General features: G+C 38.5%; 3 protein-coding genes across 3 annotated transcripts; 2 read left to right on the top strand and 1 right to left on the bottom strand.

Annotated features, from left to right (window-relative positions):
- Nucleotides 1–1,998: 1,998 nt before the first annotated feature.
- or95a1 (odorant receptor, family 95, subfamily A, member 1) lies at nt 1,999–2,949 on the bottom strand. Its single transcript, XM_073817361.1, has one exon. It carries the CDS (start codon nt 2,947–2,949, stop codon nt 1,999–2,001), a length of 951 nt encoding a protein of 316 aa, XP_073673462.1.
- A 14,349-nt stretch (nt 2,950–17,298) lies between these two features.
- Nucleotides 17,299–18,535, top strand: LOC141284239 (odorant receptor 131-2-like). Its single transcript, XM_073817236.1, has one exon. The coding sequence runs from the start codon at nt 17,299–17,301 to the stop codon at nt 18,247–18,249; it is 951 nt and encodes a 316-aa protein (XP_073673337.1). The 3' UTR covers nt 18,250–18,535.
- A 2,972-nt stretch (nt 18,536–21,507) lies between these two features.
- On the top strand, nt 21,508–22,464 carry LOC141284284 (odorant receptor 131-2-like). The gene has a single exon (XM_073817290.1). It carries the CDS (start codon nt 21,508–21,510, stop codon nt 22,462–22,464), a length of 957 nt encoding a protein of 318 aa, XP_073673391.1.
- The last annotated feature ends 1,174 nt before the right edge of the window (nt 22,465–23,638 follow it).

The raw sequence follows: 23,638 nt of genomic DNA, 5'->3' as shown, positions 1-23,638 counted from the left end.
CACACAAAAGTATATAATGGTTTACACACAAAAATTGTAAGCAGCACAACAGTTTTCAACAACAATAAGAAGAAATGGTTCTTGGGCACTAAATCAGCATATTAGAATGATTTCTGAAGGATCATGTGACAAAGACTAATGGCTGCTGAAAATTCAAAGGAATAAGTTACATTTTAAAAAATATTAAAATAAAAGCAGCTACTTTAATATATATATATATATATATATATATATATATATATATATATATATATATATATATATATATATATATATATATATATATATATATATATATATCAAAATATTACTGTTTTATCATAGTTTTGATCAAGCTTGGGTAAATGTAAGGACTTCTTTCAAAAACATAACAAATCTTACCAACCCCAAATGTTTCAATGTTTGTGTAACTGTAGGCCAAATGATTGTTTTCTTCTTGCTTCTTCTTTTTATTATTAGTACCAGACTTAATTTATCCAACAACAACAAACTATTCTGAATTATACTGTCAGGGTTCAGGTAAAGGGATGAGGTGAGGACTCAATGATGCAGGAGTATGGGCTTTATTGGAAAAATTAAATAAACAAAAATACCCCGAGGGGGAAAAGCAGGCAGGCAAAAGGACAAGGCTTGGCTTGGCAGGAACAAGGTAGGGCAAGACCCATCCAGGGAAATAAGTTGACAAACTGGCAACAAGGAGAATAAGTAGGGAGCAAATGAGGCAGGTAACGAGGGAAATACAGGTGGGGCAAATTAACCAATAATCAGGAAACAAGATGGGTGGGGTCAAGACAATAGACATGAGAGCACATGGCACAAGAAACCAATCATGACAAAAACCATGTGCTCACACAAAACAAAAACGCAAGCACATGGCCAGCAATACAAAATCACAAGCCATGTGCTTGAACAAAACAAGACACGAACACACAGCTAATGAGAAAACCCATAACCCTGGTGAAAAAAACAGCTAAAACCAGCCTAGGCTGGTTGGCTGGTTTTAGCAGGTCAACCAGCCTGGTTTTAGCTGGTCATAGCTGGTCGGCAGGCTGGTTTTAGAGGGGTTTTGGCCTTTTTTCCAGCCTGGCCAGGCTGGGAGACCATCTAAAACCAGCTACTTCCAGCTTAAACCAGCCAATACCAGCCAACCAGCCTAGGCTGGTTTTAGCTGTTTTTTTCAGCAGGGAAGCTGAGTGTTCACACAAAACAATGACATGAAAGCACACAGCCAGCGAAAAGCAAGTTGCGTGCTACAAGGTAAGAGATAACATAAGAACACGCGCAGCCAAAAACATGAGCTGCGTGCAACAACACAAGACAACAAGAAAAGAACAAACCACATGACAGAAGACAACAGGACAGAACATGGAGCGCGAGTGTCCGAACCCCGACATGATACCGAAACTCAACAAGACATGAGTGTCGGGATCCGAACACCACACTCCAACAAGAAACAAGGCACGCAGACAACATGAAAACAAGACATGGCAAGACAAGTGTCAGGGCTCTGTCACAAAACCACAAGAAAACTAGACCAAAGTGACAGAACCCTGACATATACACTCTTACAAATAAAGGTGCTTCGAAAGGTTCTTCACAGCGATGCCATAGAAGAACCGTTTTTGGTTCCATTCAGTCAAAGGTTCTTTAAAGAATCATCTTTTTCCTACTAGTTTATAATCTAAAGAACCTTCTTTTGCCACAAAGAACGTTTTGTGAAACAGAAAGGTTCTTCAGATGTTAAAGGTTCTTCATGGAACCATTTAGACAAAAAGGGTTCTTCAATGGCATCGTGAAGCACCTTTATTTTTATGAGTACATTTCACAGAATGGAATATATTTTCATTCTCAGAGATTCTCAGCCTGCTTTAACAGCAAATAATGCACTACAATTATTATTTAAAATGATCAAACATGGGTATAACATTTTAAAAAATATATTTATCAACCCAAACACAGATCGATTGACAGACAGACAGAAATATGATAGATAGATTATCATTTAGTTATTTTGATATCTTTATGTGGTTCAATGCGAGCCCCAAAACAAGGCATGGATTTCTTCATATAGCTTCTCAGGGTCTCATCCCTAAGTCCATAAATAAGCGGGCTCAGATAGCGTGGAAGCAGGATAAAGCAAAAAAAATAGATAAAAGCCATATCTGCTTGAGACAAGCTTACACGCTGGAAAAGTAAAAGTTCTGCTACAGGCAGGGAGAAGGCCATCATGCTGAGGAGCAGCTGGAACCCATGAAGCAGCACTGTGTGCAGAGCCTTTCTCACTGACACCCGGTCCTGCCGCATCTGCCGGGTCTCAAGCAGGATCCGAATGTACGTGAAGAGGATGACCACAGCGACCACTGCAAAGAAGATCCCATTGAGGATCACTTTGAACAGAGCCTGAATGGGAGAAGCATTGAGCACAGTGGTTTTGCACAACACAGGGGTCGAAAGAACATCTACGTCTGGCTTGAGCCGCATCAAGACAAAGTCAACGGTGGGCAGGATGCAGCTGATGATCCACAGGCTTAGAATGATGATCCAAATCCATTCAGGTCTCCAGATGGCAGGACGGTAAAGCGGGTAGAAGATAGCTACGTAGCGCTCTAATGACATGGTGGAAAGGATGAGTGGGGTGTTTAGGAAGGTAGCAGTGGACACAAACAGCAATGGAGCACAAAAGACAATTGCAAATTGCACACCACCCATCACTAGCAAGAAAAGAGATACAGAGGAGAGCAGCTGCAAGGTGTCGTTGATCAGCATGTAGATATAGAGGATATAGCGAGAGCTGTCAAAAAACTGCCTGTGAGATGCAAAGGTGTACAGCGTCAGGAGGATGAAGAACAGGAAGGCAATGAAGAACGGAATCACCACACACACCTTCACAATGACAGAGAGGTTAACGCTGGATGTCGTGTTGCCTGAAAGGTCTGTCAGATTCTGCATGGTTTCAAGCACTCTGCAAAGTGTTATAAAGGCTGAAAGAAGTTTGCAAAAGAACATCTATTATGTTTGAAATGTGAACGTTTATTTTCCATTCATGAAATAAACGTTATGCATGTTCACTCACCACACTGCCTCTGTTGGAAGAAAAGTTAAAAGATCATTAGAGATGGGTAGCCCACTTTTATACTGCTAATGATTTGCTTCATGACTAAAGAATGGGATTTGTTTTCCCAAAAGATGGATTAATTTCACGCTATGAACACACAGCGTCATTATAGCAATTACCCACTAAACAATCCAAACAAATCAAATCGAGTTGGCTGTAACTTGAAGGATTGTTTGTGAGTCGATAGATAATGTGCTTTTGCATAATCATATGTTTTATCCAATGCTTTATATGAAGGCCTAATTTCTTCATCTGGTTAATAAGACTGGATTGTTTGTGATTGAATATCCATTGATAATAGTTATATGTTTTTTTTTTTTTAAATGTACATACATTTTTAAAATGTTTTTATCTACAGTCAAGCCCGAAATTATTCATACCCCTGGCAAAATCTGACATAAAGTTACTTTTATTCAAACACCAAGTGTTTTTTTTTTGACAGGAAATGACACAGGCTTCTCTCAAAAGATAATAAGATGATGTACAAGAGGCATCATTGTGGAAAAAAAAATATTATCTTTATATAAATAATATTATAATAATAATATATAATAAATAATATATTTTATTTACATTTGAACCAAAAGTGGCATGTCCAAAATTATTCATACCCTTCTCAATAATCAATAGAAAAGCCTTTATTGGCTATTACAGCAATCAAACGTTTCCTATAATTGCTGACCAGCTTTTGCATGTCTCCACTGGCATTTTTGCCCATTCATCTTTAGCGATGAGCTCCAACTCTTTCAGGTTGGAGGGTCTCCTTGCCATCACCCTGATCTTTAGCTCCCTCCACAGATTCTCAATTAATTTAAGTCAGGACTCTTGCTGGGCCACTGCAAAACATTAAAGTTTTTCTCTGCTAACCATTTCTTCACCACTTTTGCTGTGTGTTTTGGGTCGTTGTCGTGCTGAAATGTCCACTGGTGCCCAAGGCCAAGTTTCTCTGCAGACTGCCTGATGTTGTTGTTGAGAAATTTGATGTATTGCTCCTTTTTCATGATGCCGTTTACTGTGATTAGGTTCCCTGGTCCACCGGCTGAAAAACACCCCAAAACATTAGGTTCAAACCACCACGTTTGACAGTGGGGATGGTGTTCTAAGGGTTGAAGGCTTCTCCTTTTTTTACGCCAAATGAAGGCTACATCATTGTGGCCAAATAATTCAATTTTTGTTTCATCTGACCATAAAACAGAAGACCAGAAGTCTTCTTCTTTGTCCAGATGAGCATTTGCAAAGGCCAAGCAGGCTTTTGTGTGCCTTATCTGGAGAAGTGGTGTCCTCCTTGGTCTGCGTCCGTCGAACCCAGCGGTGTTCAGTGTCCGTTGGACTGTCTGCCTTGAGATGTTGCCACCAGCAGAGCCCAGATTCATCAGGATGGCCTTGGTGGTGATCCTTGGATTCTTTTTTTACCTCTCTCACTATCCTCCTGGCCAGCACAGGTGTCACTTCTAGCTTCCGACCACGTCCTCTGAGATTTTTCACAGTGCGGAACGTCTTGTATTTTTTTACAATACTTTACACTGTAGCGACTGGAACTTCAAAACATTTAGGTATGGTCTTATAGCCCTTTCCTGACTTGTGAGCAGAACAGCTTGGACTATTTGGAATGATATAGAACTTGGATTTTCACATAGACTGTGACAGTTTGCAAAGGGTATGAATAATTTTGGATATGCTTTTTGCCACTTTTTGTTCAAATGTAAATAAAAGCTGAGAAATACTTTTTTCCACAATGATGCCTCTTGTACATCGTCTTATTATCTATTGGGGGAAGCCTGTGTCATTTCCGGTCAAGAAAAAAAACTTGCTGGTTGAATAAAAGTAACTTTAAGTCAGAATTTGACAGGCCATTTGCTAATTTCGGGCTTGACTGTATGTATTGTATTAATTTTATATGTAGACCTACTTTCTTAATCTGGTTAACAAGGGCCTATTGCCTATTGCTATTGCTGTCTTTAAAATAAATAATTAATTACTTAAAACTATTATAAAACTAAGTTATACATTATATATCAATAAAACATTCAATGTATTAAGTAACTTTCAGTAAAGTCAATTTGTCTTTCCATTGTAACTAATCTTATATAAGTTGTCAAATATGCACTGCTGGATAAGCATACTCAGAATGTTTGTCTGTTTCTTATAGCTAGTCATTAACAGAGCTATCAATTATTGACTGTGAACTGTGGTGCTCTGCCTTATTTTACCATTTTGTTTGTGCGGCAGAAAAAGTCATACTCAGAGACGAAAGTACATTGGCAGCTTGATCTGCAGTGTCATATGCGTCACTCATAAGGGCAGTAAGACACGTAGCTCACAGCTGCTTGTTTTCTGAAGTGCACTGACCTTAAATATGGAGGGAAAGGGAAAACATCGAACAGAAAAGAGCAAACAACAAACTTTATGATAAAGAAGATCTGGAGCATTTGGGGGGGGGGGGGGTTGAAAGATTGCATATCCCTGTCTGCATGATTTAGGTCAACAACAAGAATCGCTGCAGCTCTCTAGCTATTTAATTGACTAGAATGATGTAAATATCAAACAATAATAAACTTATAATATATAAAATGAATACTTATAATAAATAAAAGGTTATATTAACTTGGATATATCTTTGCTCATTTTAGTTTTAGCATATATATTTTGATTTATTGTTATTTTGATTTATTTGATTTAATGTATTTAATTTTATTTTATCTGGCCTTCTATTCTAACACTGGGTAAATCTCAGTATTAAGGCCATTGCACAATGCACAATTGCACAATTTTCGTATGTGTTTCTCACATTCGACATTCTTTCCTATCAAAATGCTTGTTACGGATGCGAAAACGCACAAACTCGAACCTGATCTGAAGTTTTAATGATGGACGAAAGTTTTGGAGGCAGTGTGTGTACTCGATTGACATCACGTGAGGTCGTATTTATCTTTTAAAGTGCAAAAATTTCAGACAGAAATTTCGTACTCAATATGCAATGGCCTTTAGATGTCCATCACAGAAAAGAGTTAACAAAATCATCCCAGAGTCAAATCCTATGTGACTAATTATGTGCTTTAGAGGTTGTTAAGGAGGTCGTCAGTGGTAAACCACAAGCTTATCAGTGTAATTTGTGCTACCTAATTGTTAGATAATTAAGAGGTTTTATCTGGTCTTGTTGAAATATATATTTGAGTAACATCTGCACAACAGTGGAAACTAATGCTGTATTTGCTAATAATATTACTAAGGGGCAACATGTATATCGAAAACAAGGCGTAAGACAGATCCTTGCGGCACTCCATACTTTACTAACTGAGATGATTCCCTGTTTAAATAAACAAAGTGATAATGGTTGGACATGTAAGATCTATACCATCTTAACATACAGTTTCCCCCTGAATACCGTTTTGTAATCGATCTATGAGTATGTCATGATAGTGTCGAACACAGCACTAAGATCAAGTAAAACTAACAATGAGATGCAGTCTTGGTCTGACACAATAAGAAAGTCATTTGAAATTTTCCTCCTATGAACTGCTTGCTTAGGTCCTTCCACAACATTTTAATTGGATTAAGGTCTGGACTTTCCAAATTCCAAAACATTAACTTTGTTCTTATTTAAACATTCTTTGGGAGAATGACTTGTGTGCTTGGGGTTGTTGTCTTGCTGGATGACCTACGTTCTCTTGAGATTCTGTTCTTAAACAGATGTCCTGAAGTTTTCCTTTAGAATTTGCTGGTTTAATTGAGAATTCATTGTTTCATCAATGATAGCAGGCAGTCCTTGCAAAGATGCAGCAAAAAAAAAAAAAAGGCCTAAGCCATGATACTACCACCACCATGCAACATCAACTCTTGTTCCAAGGTCCTCAGTTATCTCCTTTGTTCACAACATATTTACTTCCACAAACATGATCACACTTTGATAGATCCCTGTTCTTTAAATTAAACAGGTCACATACCGGCATTTGATAGTCATTGCACTGACTAAAGACACATCGGCAACAGATGGACTCTAATTTCACCTTTAAATTAACTGCTAATCCAAGAGATTCACATACTTTTGCAACAAATAGATATGTAACACTGGATCATTTTTCTCAATAAATAAATTACAAAGGATATATTTTTTTCTCTCACTTGTTTGATTGGGTTCTCTTTGTCTACTTTCAGGACTTCTCATGATGTTTTGGGTAATATTTATGCAGAAATATAGAACATTCTAAAGGGTTCACAAACTTTCAAGCAGCAATGTATGTATACATAGGCCTTCACACTGGTAAAATCTCTAAGGATCAGACATGCATTAGAGAAAAGAGTTTACCAAATCATCTGAGGTTAAATCCTATGTGACTAATTATGTGCTTTAGAGGTTAAGAAGGCTATCAGTGGTAAACCACAATTTTAAATATCAGTATAGTTTATAATTGTTTGCCAATAATGCAACACGCATATGTATATGTATACATACAGGATACGTATATGCATACAGTCAAGCTTGAAATTATTCATACCCCTGGCAAATTCTGACTTAAAGTTACTTTTATTCAACCAACATGTTTGTTTGTTTTTTTGTACCGGAAATGACACAGGCTTCTCCCAAAAGATAATAAGATGATGTACAAGAGGCATCATTGTGGAAAAAAATATTTCTCAGCTTTTATTTACATTTGAACAAAAAGTGGCATGTCCAAAATTATTCATACCCTTTGCAAACTGTCACAGTCAATGGGAAAATCCAAAGTTCTATACCATTCCAAATAGTCCAAGCTGTTCTAAAGCATCCTAATTACCCTGATTCATTGGGAACAGCTGTTTTAATCAACCCAACAGGTGAAAAACAGAAGCTCTCTGCTGTTGGTTTGTGGACAGTCATGGCTAAGACAAAGGAGCTCACTGAGGACCAACGGCTGCGCGTTGTGGCTGCTCACAAGTCAGGAAAAGGCTATAAGACCATATCTAAATGTTTTGAAGTTCCAGTGGCCAGTGGCTACAGTGTAAAGTATTACTAAAAAATACAAGACATTCCACACTGTGAAAAATCTCAGAGGTCGTGGTCAGAAGCCAAAAGTGACACCTGTGCTGGCCAGGAGGATAGTGAGAGAGGTAAAAAAAAAAAAAAAAGAATCCAAGGATCACCACCAAGGCCATCCTGATGAATCTGGGCTCTGCTGGTGGCAACATCTCAAGGCAGACAGTCTGCACACCGCTGGGTTCCACGGACGCAGACCAAGGAGGACACCACCAGCTAAGGGACACAAAAGCCCACTTGGCATTTGGACATTGAAGAAGACTTCTGGTCTTCTGTTTTATGGTCAGATGAAAAATTGAATTGTTTGGCCACAATGATGTAGCCTTCATTTGGTGTAAAAAAGGAGAAGCCTTCAACTCTAAGAACACCATCCCCACTGTCAAACATGGTGGTGGGAACCTAATGTTTTGGGATTTATTTTTAGCCGGTGGATCAGGGAACCTAATCACAGTAAATGGCATCATGAAAATGGAGCAATACATCAAAATTCTCAACAACAACATCAGGCAGTCTGCAGAGAAACTTGGCCTTGGGCACCAATGGAAATTTCAGCATGACAACAACCCAAAACACACAGCAAAAGTGGTGAAGAAATGGTTAGCAGACAATAACCCCAGCCTGGGAGTCCTGACTTAAATTAATTGAGAATCTGTGGAGGGAGCTAAAGATCAGGGTGATGGCAAGGAGACCCTCCAACCTGAAAGAGTTGGAGCTCATCGCTAAAGATGAATGGGCAAAAATACCAGTAGAGACATGCAAAAAGCTGGTCAGCAATTATAGGAAGCATTTGATTGCTGTAATAGCTAATAAAGGCTTTTCTATTGATTATTGAGAAGGGTATGAATAATTTTGGACATACCACTTTTTGTTCAAATGTAAACGAAAGATGAGTAATTATTTTTTCCACAATGATGCCTCTACATCGTCTTATTATCTTTTGGGAGAAGCCTGTGTCATTTCCGGTCCAAAAAAAAAAAAAAAAAAAAACTTGTTGGTTGAATAAAAGTATAACTTTAAGTCAGAATTTGCCAGGGGTATGAATAGTTTTGGGCTTGACTGTATGTGTGTATATGTATAGGCCTTCTGTTCTAACACTGGTAAAATCTCTTAGGATCAGACATGCATCACAGAAAATAGTTGACCAAATCTTCCCAGAGTCAAATCCTACGTGACTAATTATGTGCTTCAGAGGTTGTTAAGAAGGCCATCAGTTGTAAACCACACGTTTGCATATTAGTATAATTTGTGTTACCTAATTGTTTGGCAATGATGCAACCCACCTGGCAGGATGAGGCCAAGCTGTCTGATCCCTTTGCACCAAACCAAGCTCCAAAGCAAATGTTTATTTAATGACTTTTTGCTCTGATTAATCTCCAGAGTGATCCCACCACTAGACAGAACCGGTCTGTTAGAATGATGTAAATATGTTTAATAAACATTGACCCAAAAAAAGTGCAGCACCCAAGATACCAAAAAAGAAAAGTTATGTAATCATAATTAAAAAAAGACTAAGATTAAGATTATAATAAAAAATCTTGAACAAATATACATTAGTAGTAGCTATGTAATGATATTGCTGAATAACCACTTGTGAGAAAGAGAAGCCAGCTTCTAAAGGGAGCTTCAGTGCACCACTCTTTTTAGTTTATATAACTTTTTGAAGGTTAGAACGTTTTGAAAAAGGTACAAAATTTTGGACATATCACATCCAGATGAAATTGGGAGCAATGATCCGGGGTGTACTGAAATTGTCAATACTGGAGCAACATTGTGGTCTCTTTAATCAAATACGACCTGTACTTGTGTTTGTCTACATTCAGACAACTGCTGAGTCACAATTTAAAGATATTTTAATACAGCAGGATGGACTTTAGAATTGGAGAGCCGTAGGGCCTTTGGATCATTTAGAAACATATTACGGAACCTATGATAGCATATGCTTACATCTATTTTTTCAATATGAGTATAAATGAGTATAAAACATACAGAACACATATTTAGAAATTGTGAGTTTGCCATTATTATGCCAATAAAGCAAATATTAAAATATTAACACATATTAACAATTGCCTGATTCGTTAAAAAAGCATTCTGTCTTAAAAGTAAATATGATTGCATGAGTTTGCATCTTATTATGAATTTCAGATTCATGTTTAAATTTGAAAAGACCAATGTAACATGAAGTAAAATAATAATAAATTTAAGATTTATATATGCATTATTGATGTTAGTATGCCAATAAATCAACAAACCCAAAATCAATATAATGTATAACTGATAACACATACAAATACACATACAAATAATTTCCATTTATAACAGAAGACAATAATTACAATAACTTTCAAAACGTTAAACTTTGGCAACATGTATTTTGCTGCAGTAACAAAGATTGTGATTTGTGATAAGTCTAATGACTGTAAAATGGTTTTGTTGCATATTTTTTTTTGTTTTTGGTCTTTCTCATTGTTCCATATCTATCTCCTAAACACAATCAAATCTAAATTTAGCTCTGGATGTCATCAACTAAGTTAAGCAAATCAAGACTTTGATATTATCAGGCCAACAACAAGATATGTCTTGGGAAGATACCTTTTACAACCAATGTATTGATTTCTTATGACTTACCTGAGTGTGCTTGTTGGAATAGAAAGTAAAAAAGAAAGTATTTGGAGAATATTTTATTTAGAATATTGCATGTTTAACGTTTTAAACTTTTATTTGAAAATATGTCCCTAATATTACTAGACCAAAGTTTGTACTATGTTCTGCTTATTTTGATAAATACAAGAATTACTGTCTGTTTACTGTCATTAAAATATGTTAAAATAACTCATATATTTTAAAATACAGAAACAAAATCATTTTAAAATGTAAAGATTCTGAAAGCATTGAAGGAGATCCCATATTCATTTATTATAGATTTACAGTAATACCAAAAAATTGTATTGTATTATATGATGTGTTTTATAGCATGTTTTTAAATATGATGGTTTCATTCTAAACATTTGATTATCTTTAAGATGGACTCCCAACATAATATATGATATTTACCATCTGAATCTAACAATGTCATGTCAACAAATAGAAAAGTCTGCCTTCTAATAATTACCATGTTATTATTGTGCCTTTTAGCCCCAACAGCAGGGATGCTTTTTACCCCAAATACCATTTTACATATTCTTTCATTATTTAAAAACTGTTGTTTTAATTATCTTAAACAAAACTGAAAATCATTAAGAAGACCTTTGTCTCAAGATATATTTAAGGATTTTAGCGGTTCTCATTTGCTTCTTAAATCTACAACTGTCACGATTCAGGCAGGAACACACGAACAACAACGTAATAAAAGTAAGAGTATTTAATAAATCCAATGGAAGACAGGCAGACACAGGAACACGGAGTGGAAGCATTAAAGACCGACAGAGAATGAGGAGAAACACACACCTTAAATAAACAGACTGATTACAAACACAGGTGCAGACAATGAGGGATGAACCAAAATACACAGAGCTGCGGGGGGAATAGATGGGAGAAACCAACATGGAAGTCCGGGGGTGTGACATTACCTCCCCCTCCCGGAAGGCACGTCCTCGTGCCGACAAACAGAAGGAAAACAGTACAAAGTCTGTACAAATGGAGTACAAATGGAGCCTGGTGGAGCTGGTGGACCGACGGGCGACGGTGGAGACGAGGGAGCAGAGAGCCGAGGTGGAGCCGCAGGGTCGGAGGGCCGAGGCGGAGTCCAGGACTCTGAGGCTGGAGGCGATGGTGAGGGACCCTCCAGCCATGACACCGATGGAGACTGGCAGACCCGCGGCGAACCCACCGCACAGATGGTGGGCTGAGGGTGAGCAAGGGGACAGACAGAAGACAGCAGGGATTCTGGAAGGCTGGGCGGTACCAGCGGAGATTCAGGCATAGACAGAAGTGGGAGGGTGGGTGGGAAATCCAGCCAGACAGGTATTTCCGTGACAAAGTCTATTAAGTCCCCAGAGTTGTGCTCATGCTCACTCCCAGTGGTGGTGCAGTGGGCAGGGCTCTCTACTGCCCTCTCTTGCTCCACGAAGCACTCCACCGTCGCAGATGTAGTGGCCGGCTCTCGCTCCATACTGCTGTCACTCCGGGCTCGGGCTTTTCGTCTACGATGGGCTTAGGCTCGTAATCCGCGGGTCGGGGTGGCTGGCTGGGCTCTGGGTCTGCAGATTGTCCATGGAACAGGTGGGGAGTGAGGTTCTGTTTCTCGCCAGTGTCAACTCCACAAACGTGGCAAAATTCGCTCGAGGGCCGTCCTCGGACGACGGCGCTCTGCATGACGCGTTGAGGCTAGCGTCATAGAACGCACAGAGCGCGTCGTCTGGGTAGCTGGTGATGTTTGCTACAAGCTGGAACATGATCGTAAATCCCTCGAGTGGTAAATCCCCCTGCTTCAGCCGGAGGAGGACGAATTCTGGTCGGAGGTGATACATAGTAGAGACACAATGGAAACAAAAGACTGTAAAACAGAACGATAAACAAAACGGGGTGGAATACGCAAAAAAAAACTGTTTAGGTCGGTCTTTCTGTCACGATTCATGCAGGAACACACGAACAACAACATAATAAAAGTAAGAGTATTTAATAAATCCAATGGAAGACAGGCAGACACGGGTACACGGAGTGAAAACATTAGAATGAGGAGAATGAGGAGAAACATACACCTTAAATACACAGACTGATTACAAACACAGGTGCAGACAATGAGGGATGAACCAAAATACACAGAGCTGCGGGGGGAATAGATGGGAGAAACCAACATGGAAGTCCGGGGGTGTGACAACAACATTTTAAAAAACATCAAATATTACATCAAGCACAGAAACGACTCTGCACTGCTGCCCGCGGACAAGGATCAGACAAAATTACATGTGTATCTTAAAAAAGCGGATGTTTTGGAAAGTGCTCTAGCCCCATTGTAACCTATATATAAAAGCAAAGATATTTTTTTATTTCTTTTTGTTTTATTTTAAAAAACCACAGTCCTTCAACCCCCATCAAACACAACTGAACAAGCTAATCAAGGTCTAAGGGTTACTAGAAAGCTACAGGGCAGTGAGTTTTTATCAAGGCTGGAGCCAAACTCTGCAGGACAGTGGCTGTCCTGAACTGACGTTATCCACCCATGGCATAAAATATGACAAATATAAAAAAAAACACATATCCAAAAAAAAAAAAAATAATAATTGTATCTACAAAATATTTGTTATATGTTATGTCTAAAGATTTGATAGACAGTTTCAAACCAAATCATATGAGTGCCAACCAGAATTGTTTTTACATAATGCAACGATAATCCTTTGTTTTTTTTCCCTCCCAAAATCAAGCAAAAAGACATCAGACACATTAGGGTTGTCTGTGGGCTTAGACTGAGATCCCTGAGGTATACACGTATTACTGACAACAAACAGCATATTCAAAGCTGCTTGTCATAAAATATTTCTAACTGTGTGTTTTGTGTTGTTTGGGCACTCATTAGGCCCCAGAAGCCCTCATGTCATTATGGTGCAAGTATTTTGAGTAAACACTAGCCAAAAGAGAGCAATACTCATGACGTTAAACCGTTTTACTAATGAGCATTTTTGAATAATTAATAACAGGTAATACTAACTCTTTTTCCCTTTAAGTGTCATGCTTAGGTAAATAACTAACTAACTTACTAACTAAATAAAGATGACTTTCAGGTAAAATTGTAAATAGCAACACTATGATTCATTTGATCAAGTACACTCTGTACTGTGGCACTCACCACAACTATGTTCAGACAAACACACATTTATATACAAAATCCTTTTATCTTCATGTTGACTAACAGTGCAAGCCAACTTTCACAACCTCAAGATATAGTCATGCAGAATGTGACGAACACTGGGGAATCTAATGCAAATATAATGGAGTGCATTAATGAGACATAATAAGGCCCCATTTATTATGTCTCATTAATGCACTCCATTATATTTGCATTAGTTTCCACTGGATTGTGAACTGCAGCAACCAGGAATGAACGAAAATGTAGTATTTAAAGACATTTGTTCATGATTTCAGACAAAATGTCTGAAAAAAATCAGATTTGTCATGAAAATCAGACCAACAATCTGGGCAAAGTGTAAAATGGTAGGTTTTCGAAGAAATTAAAAATGGCTTACAGCCAAATATGCCATCATTGGTATCAATGTATTCATGACTGAAGAAATCTATAAAGAAGTCTGATGACAATAAGGAAAACTAATCAAAAGCTCTTAGCATTTTGTAAAATGATATGGCATTTTTTGAGCAAAGTTAAGGCATGGTGCTTTTGACATATACCAACTTTAATAATGATATGCCAATGTATTCATAAAATACTGTATTTTAAGTAGGGCTGTCAGACAATTTAAATTTTTAATCAAATTAATTACATGATGTCTCGATTCATTAATCTAATTAATCGCATGTTAATTGAAAAATACTGACTGTGAAATACCCACAAAAGATCATTTAAAGCTATTTTTGTGTTAAATGAGAAAGTAGCAAGTAGACATTACAAATTGTAACTTTAGAAAGAAATATGTTATTTGATTCAGCATAAATTTTGCAACAGCCTAACATAAACTATGGAACATAAAAGAAGATCATTTGAGAAACATCTCAGTATTTTTTGTTCATATAATGAAAGGCATGGTAACCAAAACAGCTTTGTTACCAACAGTCTATAAAATACTTTTTTTCATGTGCAACAATTATGTGGCAACAATTCTGCTATGGCTTCAAAGGTAATATGTTTATGTTCTCTGCGAAATTGAGCAAAAACACATAATATAATGTTTAAAATATAACACAATATCAACTTCTTATTTACTGAGCTGTTGTATAAAATCACAATTATGCTCAGGACAAAATCAGCACTGGTGTCATATTGCTCTTGCTGCCTGTGTGATATGTAAGGAATACTTGACGATGGGTCATTGAATTCTTAGAAAATAATGCACAAGCGAGGTGGTGATGCGGCCACGATGCGAAGCGGACATCGATCAGATGATATATTTCAATAAATTATTCCGGTTTTTGTCCTTAAAACGCTATTATGAGTAGGATTAATTTCTTATGCAGCTCATCCAATGCATTCATTGCTAGATCCAAAACATAATTTTAGACCTAGTAATGACACTTGAGCCGTTGATAGCAAACTAATGCAGTTAATAATGAAGTTTAGACAGACCAACAGACAGGTAGACAGACAGAAACAGAGAGGGAGAGGGAGATTAAGCTTGTGAATTAGGCCTACCTCTCTCAAGTCTGTGCATCTCTTAAAAGTGATTGGCAGCATCATGTCTACTAATAGTGAAACTTTAAGTTAATTTTGTTACCTTACTTTTAAGAAATGTCATGTAGTTTTTAAATTGTTATTCGACAGAACAGTGCTAACAACATTAGCATGTATGCTAACGTGTGTGCAAACTGTATGTGTGTGCGTCTGCGAGGGAGAGAGAGTGGGAGAAATAGAGTATGTCCTTTCCATACATAATAAAACGTAATATTGTGGCAAAAACATGGAAATAATCTGTCGTTTTTATCCTGTTGTTTACTGTATTTATTTGTTTGTCCAGTGTCATTGTGGGTTTTTTACTGTATTTGGCTGTAAGGACCTTTGAAATAACTGAAATTGTGTGGCAAAGTGATAAAGACATGTAATGTGGTCAAGTTCTGCCTGGAACTACGTTCGCTGTGCATTTCCCTGAAAATAATGCACACCATTAGAACATTCGTCAGCCAATCAGATTCAAGCATTCAAAGGCCCCGTACTATAATGTGTGATACGTGATATAAATATGAGACAAAACACATACAGGGCATTTTTTGCACCAATATCTTGAATTTTAGGGCATAACTGCATTTATGGAGTTGTTGCCCTGCGTCATATTTGTCAACAGTCAGCTATATGAAATATAAGATGATGTACAGGTCTGGGGGCAGAATCGTGTTATTTTTCATAACTCATTAATTAAAGTTAAACTGACAGCCCTAATTTTAAGACAAAATTCAAAATGGCAGATGCCTAAAATTGCGTAGACCTACACAGGAAAATCAGGTATCGTTTGACTCATTTGCCACTGCAAATTTAAAGAGACAAGTCTTGTGATTAATGGTCAAACATTTAAATACTTATAAGCAGCACTTTTCTTTTTTTTTTCATGTCTTTTGACCAGTAGATGTTGTTATGCTGAAACTGCTCATGTACACACAAGTCATGGTTGTTATAACACACACCAAGTTTGGCCTAAAAATGCTAAGGCATTGTAAAAATAAAGCCTCAGGTCCATTTCACAATGCTCTTTCTGATTCGATCGTAGGTTCATTGAAAATGATCCACTTAGAATGATCTTGAATTCTATAACTTTTTGTCAACAAGGTCTAAAGACGATTCACTTAGATGTTTCTAAAAAAACTGTCTAGGATAAATTCTTAAAAGTGGATTTTTCAGAAAATCCATAAAACTGCAGTCGACTTGGAATAAGCCAAGGAATCAGAGCAAACAATAATTTTGCTCATAAACATAAATTCAACTTTGGACATTCAGTGCTGCTTGATGGTTTGAGTTTCTGCCACGGTTAATATTCAGACTGTCCTCTATTTGTGTGCCCAAATTGCATAACTTTCCTTTCATTCTTAGCTACTAATAAATAGCATTGATTATAAATAGAAACCCTGATAGCAGAAGAAAATTATTAACCTCAGATTTATGTACTTTGGCTATTTGTGTTTGGTTTCAATAGCAGAGCATGTATGATACAGCCAAACTCTGTAAAACTACTGTGTTGCATATATTCCTGGTTTAGGTCAATGTTTTTGACCTTACTGCATAATTTAAATGTTTTAAGCACGACTGCGTCTCAGTGCTCAACATTTATCCCCAACACACAAGCAAGTCTAAATTTAGCTTTAGATGTCATTAACTAAGCTTGTGTCATCCATTCGAGTTTTGCTCTGTCAAACTCTATATAAATGTTTGCTCACAGCTCACTTTATCATTTGGCTTATGCAGGTAAAGTTACACCTGATATGACCAGGGCTTAAAAATATAGTCAGGAATGTTGTGTATTGTTGTAAATGTGTTTTTTGTTGACTGTATAATTGTCTTTCAGATGTGCACACAATGGCCAGTCAGAACGCCAGTGGCTATGAACAGATGCAACTGATTCAAGTTGACCCGGTCCGGAGAAGCATTTCACTGGCGCTGACTCAGATCATTGTGTGGCCCTTCATCTACCTCATCTTCCTCATGCTCTTAATATTCTCCAAGAAACAGACTTTCAGAACAGAGACACGTTATATATTGTTTGGTCATTCTCTCCTGGTAGACCTAATATTTCTTTGTCTAACAGATTTTGTGGTGCTCTTATCATACAATTTAGTTTTAATACCACTGCATTTCTGTATCCCCGTCTGCATGTTATTGGAATCAGTCGCAATTTGTGCACCACTGACCATTGGTGCCATGTGTGTGGAGCGCTATGTGGCCATTTGCATGCCGCTGCGACATCATGCCATCTCCACCTCTAGAAGAGCCCTAATGGTGATTTTAATGATTTGGATCCTGAGCTCCATAAACCCCTTTGTTGATATGTTTATCCTCATTAGCACTGCCTCTCATGAGTACCTGACTCAACTGACACACTGCCACTATGAGATTATGGTTTCAGAAAAGATACGTCAGTTTGCTAGGGGTCTGTTGTTTATTGTGGGGCTTGTGTTTATCTTGATAATTGAAATCTTTTGTTATGTAATGATATACCTTGCTGCACGTGCAGCCTCTGGTGACAAGTCAGCATCGAAAGGGCAGCGCACTATTTCTCTTCATATCCTTCAGCTGTTTTTATGTACGGCTGAGGTCATGTGTCCTTACATTGAGGCTGTAGTTATGCAGTATGATATGCAAACATACCTGACTGTTCGTTTTGTAAATTTCCTTGCATTTAGTATCACTTCTAGAGCAGTAAGTCCTCTTGTCTATGGCTTTAGAGATGAGAAATTCTACAAAGCTATGATTTATTATATCAGATGCAAAAACAATGTAATCTCTACTGACAGTGATAAACAAACGTGATTTTCTTCAGTTAAAGCATTTACATTTCTTTCAAAATGTTATCAGGTAAAATTTGTAACACATTAAAACTGCAGTTTTCTGGTTAAATAGTGAAGATCTAGACTTTGAAATTGTCTGATGAACAGCAACTGTCTGGGGAAGATGCTTCTCACAAATATTAGTGTTTAGGAGGGTATTTTATTTAGCACACCCCATAACTGATTAAGATATTCACATTTCAGTAATACTTTTAAGAATTTTGTGAATATATATATACGTCATATATATAGTTGTCCCTTAAATAAAAATCAATTGCATGGGTGATTATTTTCAATTTGTATTTAATATAAATTTGTTGGAAAAGAAGAGTAGGTCTCAGATTGAATGCTTTAGATTCAGATTTTAAATAACTTATTCACAAATTATTATTACCATTCATTCTGGTCAAAGAGCATCTAATAAATGTTAGTGATTTCCGTAATCGCTGACATGTCAGTATCTCAAACAATAACAACAGTATAGGTGAACAATTTTTAGGCTAAATCTAGCATTTAGATCTGATATAGATTGTTTCTTTCTTTCTGAAAACTCTAAATGTTTTTCATATGTAATTTATCTGTAATAATAACATTTACCATTCAAACAAGCAAAGACTACAGTGAGTGAAACTCACTTGTTATAATAATAGTATCAGTGATTTTTTCAGTTTTTTAATTTGTTTGAAAAATAAATTAGATTCGTTTAAATACATGGGCTTTATAAAAGACCGTTAAGTTTATCCCTGCATCTCCTGCATCCTACGTACCATGACAGAAGACCAGACCATTAACTACCAGACTACCTCCTGGACATTCAACATGAGGGACGATCATTGGAGGAATATGTGGAGAAGTTGCTGAGCATGTTCCACCAGGTGAGATGGAGCAATGCCATGATCAATGCATGCTTCCGGATGGGACTAAAAAATTACAATTTGCTCCGAGTTCTGACTCCTGATGATTGCCGCAGACCTCGTCCTCAGCCCAGAACTGCCAGCAGCCGTTCAGCACTCTAGTCAGCCCGTCTATCTGACGTCATGTCAGCCGGCCTCCGAGCACCCAGGAACACCAGAGTCTCCAGCCAAGATGGCCACCACATCAGAGTTCCCGGCCAAGATGGCCACCACATCAGAGTTCCCAGCCAATGGACATAATAGACATTATGGACATGGCACTCCCATTGGAGTTCTCCATCCCTATTCTCTATCCTTCGTCTCCTGAGTCTCCACTGGTCCCGTCCAGCCCTCCTGAGTCTCCTTTATCTACGCTGGCCCCGCCTTGGATTGCTGCTCTGCCGGCTCCTCCCTGTCTTCCCACTCTGTCGTCCCTACCCTGGCCTCTTGCTCTGCCGGCTCCACCCTGTCTTCCCACTCTGTCATCACTACCCTGGCTTCCCGCTCTGCTGGCTCCGCCCTGTCTTCCCACTCTGTTGTCTCTACCCTGGCTTCCCGCTCTGCCGGCTCCACCCTGTCTTCCCACTCTGTCGTCTCTACCCTGGCTTCCTGGTCCACCTTGGCTTCCGGCTTTGCCGGCTCCGCCCTGTCTTCCCGCTCTGTCGTCTCTACCCTGGCTTCCCACTCAACCGGCTCCACCCTGTCTTCCCACTCTGTCGTCTCTACCCTGGCTTACCGGTCCGCCTTGGCTTCCCGCTCTGCCGGCTCTGCCCTGTCTTCCCACTCTGTCGTCTCTGCCCTGGCTTCCCGCTCTGCCGGCTGCGCCCTGTCTTTCCACTCTGTCGTCTCTGCCCTGGCTTCCCGGTCCGCCTTGGTTTCCTGCTTTGCTGGCTCCGCCCTGTCTTTCCACTCTGTCAACTCTGCCCTGGCTTCATGCTCTGCCAGCTCCACCCTGGCTTCCCGCTCTGTCGTCTCTACCCTGTCTTCCCGGTCCGCCTTGGCTTCCCGCTCTGCCAGCTCCGCCCTGGCTTCCCGCTCTGTCGTCTCTGCCCTGGATTCCTGCTCTGCCAGCTCCACCCTGTCTTCCCACTCTGTCGTCTCTGCCCTGGCTTCCCGGTCCACCTTGGTTTCCTGCTCTGCCAGCTCCACCCTGTCTTCCCACTCTGTCGTCTCTGCCCTGGCTTCCCGCTCTGCCGGCTCCACCCTGTCTTCCCACTCTGTCGTCTCTACCCTGGCTTCCTGGTCCACCTTGGCTTCCGGCTTTGCCGGCTCCGCCCTGTCTTCCCACTCTGTCGTCTCTGCCCTGGCTTCCCGCTCTGTCGTCTCTACCCTGGCTTCCCGGTCCGCCTTGGCTTCCCGCTCTGCCCTGGCTTCCCACTCTGTCGTCTCTACCCTGGCTTCCTGGTCCACCTTGGCTTCCGGCTTTGCCGGCTCCGCCCTGTCTTCCCACTCTGTCGTCTCTGCCCTGGCTTCCCGCTCTGTCGTCTCTACCCTGGCTTCCTGTTCCACCTATGCTTCCTGCTCTGCCTTGGCTTCCCGCTCTGTCCTTTCGCCCTGGCTTCATGCTCCGCCAGCCCCGCCTTGATGTCTAACTCCCCCCTAGACACCTGTCTGCCTTTGCCTGTTTTTGGACTTTGTTTGTGGATTAGCCCTTCAATAAATACTGCATTTGGATCCTCTACTTTCGCATCCCATGCAGTCCATGACAGTTACCAAAACAAATAAGTATATAATATATTTGTTTTGTCTTTAAGTTTGCAAATCACACTATGTGCAGAATGTTACTTTAATGTCACATGGATCTATCTATGATTAAAATCTGGCCTAACGACATTTCAGTTTTTTTTTCTCTTTCTCTTAATTTCTACTCTAGTTTGTGCACTAATCTAGTTTTTTATGGCATGCTGCAAATAAAATAAATAAATGCATTATTGTGTCTCAGTGCTCCATGTATATCCCCAAACACAAGCAAATCTAAATTTAGCTCTAGATGTCATCAGCTAAGCTGATGTCATCCACAGGTGTTTTGCTCTGTCAAACTCGATATAACTGTCTGTTCACAGTGCACATCATCATTTATTACACTTGATATATGACCATGGCTCAAGAATAGAATCTTAAAGTCAGTAAGTATTACAGAAAGATTATGTAATATTTTGTAGCATATGTCACTGATTTCATTACCTTCAATTATGTCAAATGAAATTATATACTTTTAGATGGCTACGTAAATATTTGAAAATTATTTATAATGTATCTTATAAATACATAATTATTTCTCAAGGATTATTCATCATTTATGTCTCATGTGTTTTTGTTCTCTGTTTTTCTCTCAGATGGTCACAAAAATGGCCAGTCAAAATGGAAGTGGCTATGAGCAGATACAACTGATCCAAGCTGACCCTGTGCGGAGGAACATTTCCGTGGCACTGACTCAGGTCTTCGTGTGGCCCTTTGTCTACATCATCTTACTCATGCTCTTAACATTCTCCAGAAAAGAGACTTTCAGAACAGAAACACGTTATATATTGTTTGGTCATTCTCTCCTGGTAGACCTAATATTTCTTTGTGTAACAGATATTGTGGTGGTCTTATCATATAATGTTATTGTAATACCTCTACGTTTCTGCATCCCCATCTGCATGTTGATAGGGACAGTCACAGCATGTGCACCACTTACGATTGTAGCCATGTGTGTGGAGCGTTATGTGGCGATTTGCTTGCCACTGCGGCATCATGCAATCTCCACCTCTAGAAGAGCCCTAATAGTCATTTTAATGATTTGGATCCTGAGCTCCATAAACCCCTTTGTTGATATGTTTATCCTCATTAGTACTGCCTCTCGTGAATACATGTCTCAACTCACACACTGCCACTATGAGATTATGGTTCCAGTAAAGATTCATCAGTTTGGAAGGGCTCTGTTTTATATAGTCGGGCTTGGGGTTATTTTGATAGTTGAGGTCTTTTGTTACGTAATGATATACCTTGCTGCTAGTGCAGCATCCGGTGACAATAAGAAGTCAGCATCCAAGGGGCAGCGCACTATTTCCCTTCATCTCCTTCAGCTGGTTTTATGTACAGTTGAGGTCATTTGTCCTTACATTGAGGCTGTAATTATGCAGTATGATATTAATATATACCTGATTGTCCGATATGTAAATTTCCTTGCATTTAGTATCACTTCCAGAGCAGTAAGTCCTCTTGTGTATGGATTTAGAGATGAGAAATTCTACACAGCTCTGATTTATTATATCAAATGCAAAAACAACACCATCTCATCTGACACAGTTAAGCAATCATGACTGTCTTTTAGTACAGTCTTAAAAATTAATAATCCAGTCAAACTACATGTTTTTGTAAAGTTTTAAGAGTACAAATATGATTTTAACAGGTCTAAATTCATATCCAAATCCAATACTAGAGTTTGTATTTGATTGGCCAATAGGATCTTTGCAAAGTGCCTCTCAATTTCTTGATATCGTTTAACAGCGACTTCTGCTGACCAGATTAAGCATTATTACCCTTCTGTTTGTGTTACTTGCTTTATATTCACTCACAAGATTTGTAATAACATTTCTTTGACCAAAAGAATTATCACATGCATTACAAGTATGACTGTTGTGAAATGGATGCAATATGCAACATGCAGGAAAATCTGTTTTTTTTTTGTAACCCTTGTATTTATTTTAAATAAATAAATGAAATTGTCAATTCATATGAATAACCTTGGTTTAAAATAATGTCAATGTATTTAATGAAATTTTTATTTATTTCTGCATACATAAAATAAAGAAAAGCACTTTGCACATAGCAAGCATTTCAAATTATCGTTTGCAGCCTTCAAGTGAACTTCATTGACATGTCAATCTAACATACAATAATGTAAATATGGACTAATTTGCACGAATTTGAAAGAACTAAAATTTTTAAATCTTCAGCCAGTCATTTATATATATAATTTGAATTAATCAAAAGTTGGGGTTAGTAATTACTCATTGGTAAAGGGTTAGTTATTTTTTCCTTTTTGAAAACTCCAAATGTCTTTCAAATGTGATTCTGTAATAATAATATTTACCATTCGAATATGAAAAGGCTACAGTGAGTAAAACTCAAGACACTCCCTTAATTTTGTGAAATTATCTTACTTCTTCAGGAGTATGGGGAGAGTGGGGACAGTTGCAACGTGTGGCAGTTGCAACATTGCTTATTTCTTCAAGCAGGAATAAGATACAGTGATAATATTCATACTGCACATGCATTATTGGCTCCTCATACTTCCTGGAAGAAATCAGTCACATGTGATCATTCCTTCTACCCAAAATCATTTTCTTGGTAAAAAAGTAATTTTTTTTTAAAGATTAGATTTTTGGTCATAGTGTCTAAGTTGTTTGTGTGACGAATTGTAAAAACATAACATTTTAATCTGTGCGTTCTTAGTTTCTAATAGGCATAGCTAGCGTGTGCCAATGATGTCAC

Source organism: Garra rufa, chromosome 14 (genome assembly GCF_049309525.1).
Source record: "Garra rufa chromosome 14, GarRuf1.0, whole genome shotgun sequence".
NCBI classification, from domain to species: Eukaryota; Metazoa; Chordata; class Actinopteri; order Cypriniformes; family Cyprinidae; genus Garra; species Garra rufa.
This window is presented reverse-complemented; position numbering and strand designations above follow the sequence as displayed.

What these genes read in the sequence shown, in the direction of transcription:
- or95a1 (XM_073817361.1), bottom strand. Translation starts at nt 2,949, where the DNA reads ATGCAGAATCTGACAGACCTTTCAGGCAACACGACATCCAGCGTTAAC.
- LOC141284284 (XM_073817290.1), top strand. Translation starts at nt 21,508, where the DNA reads ATGGCCAGTCAAAATGGAAGTGGCTATGAGCAGATACAACTGATCCAA.
- LOC141284239 (XM_073817236.1), top strand. Translation starts at nt 17,299, where the DNA reads ATGGCCAGTCAGAACGCCAGTGGCTATGAACAGATGCAACTGATTCAA.